Source organism: Crinia signifera, chromosome 4 (genome assembly GCF_055691185.1).
Source record: "Crinia signifera chromosome 4, ASM5569118v1, whole genome shotgun sequence".
NCBI classification, from domain to species: domain Eukaryota; kingdom Metazoa; phylum Chordata; class Amphibia; order Anura; family Myobatrachidae; genus Crinia; species Crinia signifera.
Window position 1 is genome coordinate 40,290,379 of NC_139220.1, and position 14,907 is coordinate 40,305,285.

At 46.0% G+C, this 14,907-nt stretch overlaps 1 protein-coding gene across 1 annotated transcript in view; it reads left to right on the forward strand.

Annotated features, from left to right (window-relative positions):
• The window catches only part of FERRY3 (FERRY endosomal RAB5 effector complex subunit 3), a 48,501-nt gene that overhangs the window by 13,759 nt on the left and 19,835 nt on the right, over positions 1–14,907 (forward strand). Inside the window, exons 9-10 of the mRNA XM_083181622.1 lie at positions 2,113–2,241; positions 13,296–13,370. Coding sequence (XP_083037748.1) covers positions 2,113–2,241; positions 13,296–13,370 — 204 coding nt within the window. The remainder of the gene's footprint in view (positions 1–2,112; positions 2,242–13,295; positions 13,371–14,907) is intronic.

The following is a 14,907-nucleotide window of genomic DNA, read 5'->3' on the forward strand; positions in this document are numbered from 1 at the left end:
TTGGGTACTACCCCGACTGAAACCCCTTTCAGACTAACAGCCTGATCTGGCTTATTGCAGAAACATGCCGAGACTTTTCTATTAGGGATGCGGTCGTATGGTCGACAGTCATTAGGTTGACCACTATAGGTCGACGTGCCAAAAAAGGTTGACATGCATTCGGTCTACATGAGTATTTCACTTTTTTTTTTTTTTTTAAAAGGACTTGTTCATACTTTACCATAGGGATGGCCATCGGTGCAGTCACCATCGATGTTAATACTGCATCCAGCCATCGATGGCAATAAACTATGTGATGAAAGACCATCAATGGTTTTCACTATCCCTTTTCTTTGACCGGCTGGCCCATTGGCCAATGAGAATGTGGGGGCGGGGCTTCTGGTTTGTCTGAGCGGAGCTATGCTCCATTCCCGGCACCTTGAAGAAAAAAAAAATACATTGCTTCTGCTGTGCCATTGATGTAGGGAAACCATCTGGTTCTCCCCCATCGTATTCAACATCGGCCATAAACCATCGATGATTTTTAATCGTCGATGGCCATCCATACTTTTCCATTTCCCAGTGGACATGAAGGGGGAATATAATAGTGTGCTGAGTAATGTAAGCAATGCGAGGGAACACTGAGAACCAATTTTTAAAGACTCATGTCCACCTTTTCTATGGCGACCTTTTGCATGTTGACCTTTTTGGTGTGTCGACCTTTGTCCTGTCGACCAATAGTGGTTGGCTAATGGCTGTCAACCTTTTTAATGTTGGCAAGTTCACCCATACCCATTCTAATACTGGGAACTGGTCCCGCGTCGTATCGACCTGGCTTACCCTTTTACCCCTTGACCCGTGTTGAACACTTGTTCAACCCTGTTTGTTACCAGAGTTAAAATGCCAGGTGGTTGGCCTTTTTTGTGTGTGTGTGTGTGTGTGTGTGTAATTGGTGCTTTCGCACTGCACCGAGTGCAATACCCAGGATATTGCTGACAGTGTGAAAAGGGTATGAGATACTCTGCAACCTATGTTCGTGTTTTGCATGGAGAGATTCTGCCTATCTTTATTGTGGTATCTTTATGGTAAAGAATCTTCATATTGGGCGTAGATCTTCCCTGTAATAACAAAATATCATTGCATTTATATGTCATCCTTCGTTTCAATTATATGGTGGGAGACAAAATTTGCTTCTCTTTGTCCATATATTTTATGATTGGGAAGTACTGTATTTCGCTATTATATTGACTAAAAATTATTTAAGATGGTAGTAGACCACCCCTGCAAGTGTCTCGAGGCACCCCAGGGTGCCACGGCACACAGTTTGGGAACCACTGGCATAGGCATTACAGAGCATGATTGGGGTCGTGTGAGAACTGGCTGAACACCTGCTGCAGTACCACTTTTGAACAGAAGGTGGCGAATGAGCTGTTTCAGTAAATAAATAGGAAAAAAAAGAGAAGAGGAGACTACTGAATCTTCTCTGAACTGACAGCGAAACCAGTGATGGTTCCATACAGGATGTTTTTTTTGCATTGGTGGTTATAGGATATTCTCATAATCTGCTCCATCTGCCCCAGTAACCAGTAAGATCCCCTTCAGTATCCTACATAGGGTCAGTTCTGCTTGGTAATTCTTTCTCTGTGACTGTGCAATATCCAGTACTCCCAGTACCACTGTGTGGCACCACCATCGTGCTTTACAATAAGTTGTCTTTTGCTATTTTAGCCCTCGATTATACCTTCCCACTCCCAATGGTCTTAAATTCTTATAATAGTACCCTAATTAGTAGTAAAAAAAGAGATGTTTTCTAAACCGACCCGCTGATAAAATACCACTTTTTAGTAACGCTCCTCATTCTGTGACCAGTGTTATTTTGTTAAACCCATCCTGCTGTGGTAGTGTGCGCGATTCTCATCCTGCTGTGGTAGTGTGCACTGAGTCTCAACCTGCTGTGGTAGTGTGCGCTGAGTCTCACCCTGCTGTGGTAGTGTGCGCTGAGTCTCACCCTGCTGTGGTAGTGTGCGCTGAGTCTCACCCTGCTGTGGTAGTGTGCGCTGAGTCTCACCCTGCTGTGGTAGTGTGTGCCTATTCTGTAATAGATAATATACATTTCTTTATGTCCTGTTTCAGATTTTGCCACAGTCTGCCAGGAATGCACAGATTTCCATTTCCCGCAGCTCCAGGAACAGCTGGATGTGGTCCAGCAGGTGGTACTGTATGCCCGAGCACAACGGAACCAGAAGGCAAAATTCCAACAAGGTCAGTGGGGTGAATGTGCTACTTATTGTACACTATTATTCTAAACTTCACTTATGCATTTTTTCATTTAATAAAATTTATGAGAAATACCATAGTTAATTGGCTAAACTTATTAATCTAGATTTCAATGAATAAGTGACTTCGAGGGCAAATTAACGTGGCACCATTGTCTTGACAAAGCATTGGAACACATTATAAGACACCCAGCTCGTTAGTAAGGAGTGACATCACTGAGGCACAAGTCTAGTATGGTTCAAGGACAGTGGGTGTATGACAGAGTGATGGGGCCTGATTCTGGTTCACTCGCAAAAGCAAAAACTGAGATCTATATTGCATTGTAAAAATAAAGCAGCCAGTATTTACCCTGCACAGAAACAACATAAGTCACCCAAATCTAACTCTCTCTGCACGTTACATCTGCTCCACCTGTAGTACACATGGTTTTGTCGATTAGAGAGAGAGTTTGCTTTTGCAAGTGAACCAGAGTAAGGCCCATGGTCTCTCTTGTACAGCATTTGATTACATTGAGACTTTAGGGAAACTGATCCATCTCTTGGGAATATTAGAGTGTATGGATGGAGATGGGACCCCTGTTTCAGAGGCCTCTTCACACCCAGCATGGTGTAAGATTTGGTCAGCTGCAGCACTGTATAAGGACCTAAAGCACTGAATTAGAACCATCATTTAATTTTTTTTTTTACCAGATGCATAGGCTAAGAGGACATCTCTTCTGATAGTAATAATTTGTATTGTGTAACTAGGTTAACCAAAACTGGTTAAGGATAAGAGCATTAGGAAACTGAAAAGTTTTAAATAAATGTATAAATACTACTAATATATAAAATAGTAAAAAACTTTCTGCTGCAATTGTAGACGCTGAGCACTTCCCTGGTTGTATTGGTGTCGTGATAAGTACTACTGTACTTTTCTTCTGTCCGTGGTTCACCATTACAAATTGATTTGTTTTCCATAGAAGCAGCCATATGGTAAAGGCATAACATAGATTAGAAGACATCCTGTGATGATAGTAGTTCCGATAAAGGATGTCAGACAGGCAGTAAGGGGGGACTAGTCTGGAGTCCGGTAGGTCAGAGGAGTAGATTACCGTAGATATGAATGAGCGTGTTAGGAGCAGGTGGCTTGGACAAGATGGGCAAACTTGTGGAACAGATTACAGGTAAATATTGACAACTGAGAGTCCGGCGACAGAAAATAGTCTGTTGGACATTAAACCGTGAACCGAGGGGCTTGTATGGCAGAGGTCATCGGAGTGGATGATTTGGAGAAGGGGATGGTCAGCAGCAGCCATTTGGTAATAAAATAGTAGACTTTTGATTTGGCTGTGAGGAGCTCATTGGTTACTTCGGTAAGAAGGGTTTCTGTGAAATGGAGAGAGGGAAAGCCAGATGTGAGTAGGTCTATGAGGCAATGAATGTAGCCGGAAGAGGGAGGGGAGATGGCAGTTCACCACCCTCTCTCAGAACTTGGAGGCAAATAAATGGGGTGCTAATTAAAGGGATGGTTTCTTAAGAGTGAGGGGAGACTAGAAGAGTGCTAAGTTGACCAGGAGGGTATTGCGGCAGCGGGCCTTAGGAGAGAGACCTCAAAAGAGGTGAAAAATCTTAGAGTCTAGGTGACAGGTGGATTGTGTATAGGAGCATATGATAGCATGGACTTAAACCCCTGGAACATGGGGAAGGAAGACCAGCATGGTAGTCCTGGGGAGGAGGCCACCAGGTTGATAGAGAGAAAAGTGTGCCAGAGGCACCGTCAACAGCACTTGAGAACGTCTGACACAATGAAGACATTAGTGTCTAGTGTGGGTGGAGGAAGTGACCAGACAAACTTGGAGGACAGAGCACATGTAGGATGAGGCCCGAATACACAGCTTTGTCTAGAAATGGCAGCATTGAACTGTATCGGAGCAGGGAAAACCCTTGCCCAGAGTAAAAACTAATGGCTTTGTAGTGTCAATTTAGACGGCTGACCAGAGCAGTGGGATCCTGCATTCTCAGGCCAAAAAGAGACTGTAGATTGGCACCGGTGGAAGAGGGGATCCGGAGATGCAAATAGGCAGGGGGGTATACGGACCTCTCCAACATTTAGTACCAGGGTGAGTATGGAGGAAAAATGGTCCAGCGGACAAGACTGTAGTTGCGGCCTTTATTTAGTGATAGCTGTGGCATGCAGTACAGAACCAGGCCGGAGAAATGAAGTGCATGGAGATGTGATCCAGAGCAGGGTACAGGAAAGTGGGTAGCTAGTGAGGAAGGTCTTGGGTAGGGGTGGCCAATCCGCTCCTCGAGATCTACCAACGGTCCACGTTTTCCAGATCACCTGTCCTAGCTGGTGCACAGCTGTAGTCATTACTAACTGCCACATTTTCAAACCTGCTGCATTCATTCCTACTATAGACCCACAGGTTGCCAGAAAAACATGAACTGTTGATAGATCTTGAGGACAGGTTTGGCCACCCCTGTTCTAGGGTTACTATATAGGATTTGGCTGCCCAATAAGCAGTGGACATCTTACCTGTAGAACAGCTTTGTATTTGTTGTCTGTAGGTTTTTACTGAATACTCTGGATGAGAGGTTGTTAGCTGAGGACGTACATACGCAGCATTTTGTACTACGGTGTCCTCCAGATCCTTCTGTGTCATTCAGCAGCCAGGGACCCCACAAGGCCTGCTATATGTATCCTTAAGGCACTGTAAGCATTGTAAACAGCCTAACCCCATGACGTGAATATATATCAGCCCATAACAAAATGAACACACATCTATATTTATCTGTGTCTCTATTTGGTCTGTCATCTGCTCTCTACTGCTCTATAAATTGAAATGCTGCTAGGGCACTCCTAAATACAGCCAGCGGCATTTACTAAGTAGTAGGAGAGAGAGAGAGAATAAACCAGGTCGGCATGACGATTTCAGCAATTTGGCAACTCTCCCCAGCTCCGAACTAAGAGGAACTCGCAGGACTTCTATAATCCCTCTTGCTCTGCAGTGTGTTCCAGATCAGCCCTAAATGCAAAGGGGTTTATCTCTTCAGTCTTATTTTTTTATGGGCGCGGAATAGTTTAGCCCATATAAATGCCATGTTACTGTAAACGTTAAATACCTCGATGATATCACATACTCCTTTTTAAAAAGAACTTTTTAATTGAATGAATGTACCAGGTAAAATAAATAAAAACAAATGCGCAAAGGCCTGTTGAAGTGGTAATTTCACCCTAACATTATTTATAGCAAATTTATCGCTGCCCATCATAAGGCGGAGTACAAATCTCAGTAACATGTTGGTGGATCCGCTTTACCGATTAGCTGCTGGATGTGTTGATCTTGAACCCAGCGGTGCAAATTTAAATGCCTGCCCAGTATTGACATCAGACGACCCCGCCCCTTCCTCCTGCAGCAAGTGTACAGACGGTCAACCTTGTACACACAGTTATCTGCAAATACTGTGGCCGTCAGCTGTGGTGCAGAGCCGTCGCGATGTGTCATATCGGTGGTACCTACCCTTCAGTTGGCTCGTGATATATTGCCTAGTGTGTATAACCAGCTTAAGGCTGTACTGAGCTAGTGCTACATGGCCTGAATCCGTGGAGTATACAGTGTGGATGGTGCACACCTGGGATGACGTGCGCTTCTTTCCTTGTTATAGCTCAGAGATGCAGCACAGAATCAGGTGCAGGGTTTTTGGAGTGATTGTACCTCTGGTAACTAGAGGGCTGTGCATCTCGTTAAAAAGCCATAGAAACTCCACCTGCCACAGTGCTGGGGCAAGTCCGATGGTGCATCTGAAGATGCACAGATGGAAATGCATGGTCCCAAAATTTTGTAGAAACTCGCCCACAGCATTAGCATAAGCTACAGATCCAACTGCAGCCATGTCTGTGTCTGACTCGGTCAACCTGCAATGTCCTACTACCAACCCCCAGGGATCTGTACTTGGACCTTTTTAATATCTTTATTGGTGATATTGCAAATGGAATTGAGGGTAAAATGTGCCTTTTTGCAGATGACACAAAGGTATGCAACAGGGTAGACACACCAGGAGGGGTAAAACAAATGATTGAGGATCTAGGTAGATTAGAGGAATGGTCAAGGGTAAGGGGGGACATGATAGAAACTTTCAAATATATCAAGGGTTTTAACAAGATACAGGTGGGAGACATTCTTCACAGGAAGAGGAGCAGCAGAACATGAGGACATGCACTGACACTAGAGGGAGGAAGATTCAGGGGAAATGTGAGGAAGAATTACTTCACAGAAAGAGTAGTAGATAAGTGGATTAGCCTCCCATCAGAGGTGGTAGAGGCAAATTCAGTAGTACAATAAACATGCGTGGGATACGCATATTTGATATCCTTACAAAAAAATAAGGATCAAATATGGTTTGAGGTAACATGTTTTTTAAAAGGGGCAGACTAGATGGGCCAAGTGGTTCTTATCTGCCGCCAAATTCTATGGTTCTGTGTTTCAACTGTGACCATCTGTAGACAGCACAGCGCTTTTTTATAACATTGCATTCAGCATTGGTGTTAAACCCCTGTTACACTGCCAACCTGAGTCCAGCCCGTATCACAGCGTCTTGAAACCCCATTCACACCGCATGCTGGACCCATGTTATTGCTGGAGGTTTACTCTGCCGGTGAAAGCAATGGTGAGCAGGCTCTCTCCGTAGACTTGTAACAATACACAGGTGGATGACCTCGGGGTTCCTTTTATGGAATTAGAAACCTCCCTGTTGTGCTCCCAAAACACAGGTCTAAAAAGCACAAACACTCTTATGTACAGTGCAACGCCTCCATCACCACCACAAATAGACCAATTAAAGGGGGCTGGCTACAAAGTCTTCCAAACTTTTCAAGAGTTCTCCACCTAAAAAAAATTAGTGTAGACACTCTTTCGCCCCAGCCCTCCCATTATTGATACGCGGTGCCTGAAGTTGGAGCGGCTTGGATGACCCAGTCCAAGCCGCGGAATGGCAGCGTGTCATATAAAATGGTTATTGTTACATACCTGCTAATATCAGACAACGTATGACGAAGCACAAATGCTTATAGCTGTTGACCATTATTTACCAACTGTTGTAATGTGAAATGACAATGGGTGTGCATGTTCTGTCCTACTTGGGGATCACTGATTCCTATACAATTCAGTGTGCTGTGACCAGAGCACAGTGTAGTGCTAGAAGTAAATTGGGTCCCAGGACCTAGGCATTTGTCTGGGTTGCCATGTGAGTAATCCTGCACCTCTGTCACAGAGTAATGACTATCACCATGGGGATGAATGGGATGACAAGGAGATGTGTGTGAACAGACCAGTTGTTCAGATACTTCTACCCATTTTACACCAAAATCCCTGGTCGGACCCTGGTGTTTGAACACGGGAGTATCTAGGGTCAGGCCCAGCTTCATACCCCAATTATACCCCTTTTCACACCAAAATCCCTGGTCGGACCCTGGTCTTTGAACACGGGAGTTTCCAGGGTCCCAGCTACCTACCCCATGTACACAGCACTGTGACCCAGGTCTGCGCCGTTAACACTGAACCTGGGTCAGCCCTGCTTTTCCCTATGGATGACATTAAAAATGTCCATTTCAGGACTGATAATCCAACCTTCCTTCAATGATTTAAAATAAAAAGTAAAAGACATGACCAGTTAGCATTTTTTTTAAAAAGTTTTATTCAGTGCTCAAGCACACATAGCGGTATAAAAGTACAGCATCCCCCATGTGCTCTCCCAGCCCCTTCCCCTGCAGCAGCAGACTGAATCTCCCATGTGTTCCCCCCAGCATCCAATTATCCAATTATGATTTCTGTGTGCACTGCCCGTATCCTTCCTGGCTGCTGTCTTTTGCCACTGCAGCGCACTGTGGAAAGGCGTCCAGCACTTCTGGTATCCTTTCAGCACTACCCAGATGTCCCAACCTGGGTTGGAACCATTTACACCACCCACGACCCAGGTCCAACCAGTGTTCAACCCTGGTCAGGACCTGGGTAGGAGACCAGTGTTACTGGACCTTTTCCACCAACGCTGACCTGGGTTTTGCCTTGGTGTAAAAGGGGTCAGCACCTTGACTTGGGTTGGATCCGGGTTTGCACTGTTTATACTGAACCTGGGTCGGCCATGCTTTTCCCTATGGATTCCAGGCGTTGCCAGGGGGGAGGATTACATGCCCGTTGCCATAGGGGTTACATGCTCGTAGCCAGGAGAGATTACATGCTCATTGCCCAGGGCGAGTTCGTTGCCCGGCTGAGAGTATGTCCAGCTGACGTAGCTCTGCCTGTGCTACATATATACAAAGTGCGACTGTAGCACTAAACGTTTACCAGCCTGGGGGGGGCAGATGGCCGGGCAGCATGCAGCCAATGGGGGCTTCTCACACATCAACAGTGGTGCAATTGCAATCCCTGGCACCAGCCCCATTTGCGGTGATCAGCAGGAGCTGCAACGCGTATTTCGTGCTGATTCCCCTTATAATCCTCGGTGTCACCTTTGACACCCCCCCTTGCCGGGCATGCCTGGAGCACTGGTGGTGCCTCTCTTGCTGGCAGGTTTCAGCGGCCCCATCGCTCCCCTCCCCACACCGGCCAGCCACACGGCTGTCACTGCCAGTACCTCCCACGGCCCCCTGATTGGGCAGTGGCTACTGTGCTGCAGGCCCCCAGACTGCACCGTCGTACTTGATGTCCCAACCTGTGTTGGGACCATTTGCACCCGCCTCGACCCAGGTCCTGCCTTTATTCCACCCAGGTCAGGGCCTTGGTAGGAGCCCCATGTAAATGGACACAGGTTGACGCCTTTTACACCGTCTCGGACACGGGTCCATGAAGCAAAAACCTGGGTTTTTGCTTCATGGGCATACGAGATATATATATATACACACATACTTCCTAGTGAAGTGATAGGTTCTAATAGGTGACTAACACTGCAGCAGGTGTAACGACAGCATTAGGCCTTCACATAATAGGCCCATCATCAGAACAGCATGATGATGGCGATGATCAGCTGGCCTCGCGTGGGGCCATAGTGCATAAGTAGTTACAGTGTATTTCTATTTTTCCTACTTTTTAGGGTTAGACATATGGACTGATAGTGTACACCCCTACATGCACTGGCCATGCCCACACTGCACTGGTCTCACCCACATGGAACTGGTCACTCCCAAACATCACTGGTCACACCCACATGGAACTGGCCACTCCCACACAGTATTGGTCACCGCTCCTCCCCTCCAGGGGCTAAATGCAAGAAGCAGGAAGTGCAGGATTTTGTGCCAGATTTTTAAAGCGGCAACCATTTACGCAGAATACCCAGGTGGGTTTTGCCATGTAAATGATGGCCAATTTAAAAATATGGCCAAACTGGCATGTATTCCTGCTACTCACTGGCTATTATATTAAGCCCTAGATCCTTTTCTGCCCATGTTACCATCAGTCCAGCTTGAATAGCCCTGCTTCCTTGGGTTGAACCCAAAATACGGCATCTCCCACTGTGAGTCAGTATATAGATAGTTGATTGGTTTCACTTTAAGATAGTTACTTTTTTTTTTACTTGTAATCTATTTGCATGTGTGGTTTATGGGCAGGATCCCCCCCCCCCCTCCCCCCCATGCATAGCCAAGATAGTTGTCATTTTCTGCCTGTCCTCCTTTAGCTCATGTCCTGCAACAACCTCCTCACCCGCCTCATACCTCAGGGATAAACAAGGCTTGCAACCGTAACCTTAGCCCCCTACTCAAAAATACAATTATTCCAAATGGACACTACAAGTGCTTCGTGCACCATTAAGGGTTATAGGGAATATTTGGCAGGTGCCAAAAATCCTCCCAGCGAGTAACTTTATCAGGCTGATCCTCTTATAGACTGTCAGGGGACCTTTTTGTACATCCGATGATACAACTTCATGTATATTAGACACAGTGTGCCATGCTTCTATCTGATCTGAGGACAGATGTAAGCTAACAATCCCGTGGAAGTAATGGGACATTATAGGGCCTCCCATGGGAATTGAGTTGTTCTTAGTGAGATTGTGTTTCCGCACACCCCATTGCGTGTTTGCCTTCTCTAGGGATTTGCTGTGCGCTGATGACAAGCATGTAATAGCGGCCAAGGTCATGTGTCCTGAATCATCATTACATGGAAACATAGTATTTGATGGCAGATAAGAACCACTTGGCCCATCTAGTCTGCCCCTTTTTTAACATGTTACCTCAAACTATATTTGATCCTTATTTCTTTTTAATGATATCAACATGACTATCCCAAGCATGTTTAAATTGTACTACTGTATTTGCCTCTACCACCTCTGATGGGAGGCTATTCCACTTATCTACTACTCTTTCTGTGAAGTAATTCTTCCTCACATTTCCCCTGAATCTTCCTCCCTCTAGTTTCAGTGCATGTCCTCATGTTCTGTTGCTCCTCTTCCTGTGAAGAATGTCTCCCACCTGTACCTTGTTAAAACCCTTGATATATTTGAAAGTTTCTATCATGTCCCCCCTTTCCCTTCTCTGCTCTAAAGTATACATATTAAGATCTTTTAGTCTTTCCTGGTACGTTTTGTGATGTAGGCCATGCACCATTTTAGTTGCCCTTTTTTGTACAGTCTCTAATGTATTTATATATTCTGGAGATATGGCCTCCAGAACTGAACACAATACTCTAGGTGAGGTCGTACCAATGACCTATACAGTGGCATTATTACTTCTTTCTTTCTACTGCTGATACCTCTCCCTATGCAACCAAGCATCTGACTTGCCTTCTTCATTGCTTTGTTACATTGCCTACCTGCCTTTAAGTCCCCTGAAATACTGACACCTAGATTTCTCTCTTCTTCTTCTTCCTCCTCCTCCTCCTCCACTTCCTCCTCCGTAGTTTCCATTACATGCATCTTAAATGGACACCGAGTATTGCTGACAGGAATGGGCTAATTGATATGTTTCATCTTTATGAAGAATTATAGCGAAATTCAGGTTACTTTTCAGAATGGAACAGAATTTGCATTTCTGTTATTTATATATTTGTACAGTGATATGTTTATAATACAACATTAAAAGTGCATCCATTACCAATGTCTCCCTCCTATACACTAACCAAACCATTATACGTTCCCTAACTCTGAATGTTGCACCCTGTGAGGCTAAGAAAACATATAGAAGACCCTTCTTACAGTAGGGGGGACAGTGCAATATTGGGTCCTCTTTAAATTCACATTACTGTCTGGTAACATGTTGGGACATTTACAGAATTTACTGTGATATTTGTGCTGCAGTAGACCCTACTCTGGAAATATTGCCCTACCCAGGAGCAGATTGCTATCTGTGGGTACCTGTCCGTGCAAAGATCCTCCCCAGAGATGCTTAAATAACTCTCTTTAGGGCAGGCATGTCCAAACTGTGGCCCTCCAGCTGTTGTGAAACTACACATCCCAGCATGCCTTGAAATAGTTTTAGCATTCCCTAATAGCAAAACTGTAGCAATGCATGATGGGATGTGTAGTTTCACAACAGCTGGAGGGCCATAGTTTGGAGACACAAACAGGATTGCTATTCGCACAGGACCCTTATAACATTTGAGGATTATAGGTGGACCCCCAATTAGCTAAGTACACTAGGTGTATTCTACAACAGGTACTGTAGGGGGTGTGCTACCTCTGGACATCGAAATTGACACACATAACAAAAAGAGAAAAGTATGTCCTTATGTGTGTATGTCTCTTTTTGTTATAAGGGCCATAGTTTGGACATGCCTGCTTTAGGGTATTGCAAATTGTATAGTGTCTGTTCCTCCATTAAGACGTTATATGTCATTAGGTCGACTTATGCAATAGGTCGACATGACTAATACCCCTTTTACACCAAAAACCCTGGTCCGACCCTGGTCTTTGAACGCTGGAGTTTCCAGGGTCTGACCCTGCTTTATACTGCATTTACACAGCACTTCGACCTGGGTCTGCACCATTTACACTGAACCTGGGTCAGCCCTGCCTTTCCTTGTTGATATATCTATATATATATATAGATCTATATATCTATATATATATATATATATATAGATCTATATAGATCTATCTATATAGCTTGGAGGGGGTAGAGGGGGGGAAGCTGTCCCCGGGTGCTGTGGGGGTAGAGGGGGGAAGCTGTCCCCGGGTGCTGTGGGGGTAGAGGGGGGAAGCTGTCCCCGGGTGCTGTGAGGGTAGAGGGGGGAAGCTGTCCCCGGGTGCTGTGGGGGTAGAGGGGGGAAGCTGTCCCCGGGTGCTGTGAGGAGGAGGGGGGTCCCTGCGGCTGCTGAGGGGAGAGGGGGGACCTGTCAGCCTGACACTATGATTGCCGGCGCTGCCGCTGCTGTATCTCCCCCCGGCGGCCGGTCCTTGCGGCGGATGGACAGTCAGTGTCGGCGGTCCCTCTGGCGCAGGGGAAATAGTACTACCCCCCATTTACACCGCCGAGGATCCGGGTCTGACCCGCCGCTGACCCGGATTTTTCGGCGGTGTAAAAGGGGTATAAGGTTGACAGGGTTGGAAGGTCAACACAAGCATTACGTGGACAATGGAAAGGTCGACATGAGTTTCTCATCCCCCCCCCCCCTTTTTTTTTTTTTTTTTTGCGCCAACATGGTATTTCATGCTCTACCATCCACTTGGGCGTGGATGGAGAATAGAATTGTGTGCCAAAGCATGGCGAGCGCAGCAATACACTTTGACGGTGTCCATGTCGACTATTTCGACATTTGGGTAAAAAAAAATGAAAAACCCCTTTTGACTGTCGACCTTGCCATGTCAACCTTCCGTGATTGACCCAATGCATGTCCACCTAGTGACCCATGCCCGCTCAGACTAACACAGTCTTCCATGTCACTCTCACCCATGCCCCAGAGGCCACTGCCAACCTTACTGAAGTATCGTCCCAAAAGGTGCCTCATAGATGTCCACTATCAACCCTGCCCCACAGAACGCTCTATTGTCTCTGTTCTAGGTTTATAATCATGGTTCAAATAATAATTGAGTTGGCTTTTGTATTTACAATTCTGTTTATTCTCTTCACAGAGCCTGAGAATGGAAACGGCAGTCGTGGAGATAAGGTGAAAAACACAGAGCGCAACCACTCTAATTTATTACCAGGTGAATAAGCCCCCAGTCATCTTCACGGGTCGGTATAGACCTCATCGTAGTTTCATCCTTTGGAGTTTCAGCTGCTGCTTGAGTTTATGAAATATGAAGTTTTTCCTTCAGCCTGTGGTGTGACACTGGATCCATGGGTATTGCAGGTCCTCTGACCGGGCACCAACTTCTGGAGTGCAGCTGGGAGAGGCTCTTCTTCCCCAATACCCATCCTGCCCCAGGCCAGTCAGTTTATGCCCCACTGAGTATTACATACAAATAGGTTCCAGCTCAGTCAGATAAAAACTATTTATAGAAAATATCCAATATCTCAGTATTGGAATTACAACTTCGAATGGAAGCGCCACCCTAAAAACACAAACTAGAGATTTTGTCGTTGGGTGTGTATATTATTTACGAGGGTACATTATTGGGAGCTACACCGTGAGGCCAGATGTTGTTGGGTGCGCGCTATTATGTAGGGTGTGCATTCTGTAGTTGATATGTAGCACCATACAACACAGGCCTAAACCCTAAAGTAAACAAATAAAGGGGAACATTTACTTATGTAGGGTACACACCAGGGCGACCCGCTCACGATGCACATCGTGAGCGGGTCGTCACTGTCTCGTCCGACCCGCTTACGGTGACGCGGGGGGGGGGCACGACCCGCTCACGATGTGCACCGTGAGCGGGTCCGATCCGATGGCGACCCGCACCCGGCTGTATGGTCGTCATTGAGATCCTACCTGCAGCAGGTAGGATCTCAATGACCGACCCGCGGGACCGCGCATCGGATCGGTATCGGTCCACACCAGGACAGAAAAGGGCCCAATCAGCACACAATCTACATCCAATTGGTCGGAATTGGATCTAGATTGAGGGGATCGGGCCATAGTCGTTCTGGTGTGTACCCAGCATAAGATGGGAGATCTTCACATGGGATGTAGCTACGGGCAACCAATCAGATACTATTATCTTCTAGAAGGTGCTAAAAAATAAGGCGTAGATTCTGCTTGGTTGCGCATAGCAAAATCACATGTGAAATAGATCTACCATCTTAGTATATTTTGGCCAATGAGTCCTGACCGCATATGCGGAATGAGAAATATACATTTGTCCTGCTCACACATAGCCAGCACCTACAGTAACATACATTCAACCTGCCACATAGTACTGTGCTTAGACAGCGTGATTATGCCCACCCGTATAGCCTACACCCATCGTAACGTGCTGCATGCCCACCCTCCCCAGTCTTCATACCCAGCATCAGTTCTAGACATTTGTAGGAAATTCTGCAGGTGTTACCTGATGAAGCCATAGGGATTATGGGTTAGATGTATGAAGCAAGTGATAAGGGAGGAGAAGCGAGCCAGATGAAAAGTGGCCCATGGTAACCAATCAGCGCTGAAGTAACATCTATAATTTGCATAATATTAAATTATACAGAGCAGCTGGCTCCCTTCACATCACTGCTTCACATGGCTGCCATCAGGAATTTTGGGACCGGATCTCATTTCCAGTCCGGGCCGCCCCTCCTTACTTGACTTACCGTAAC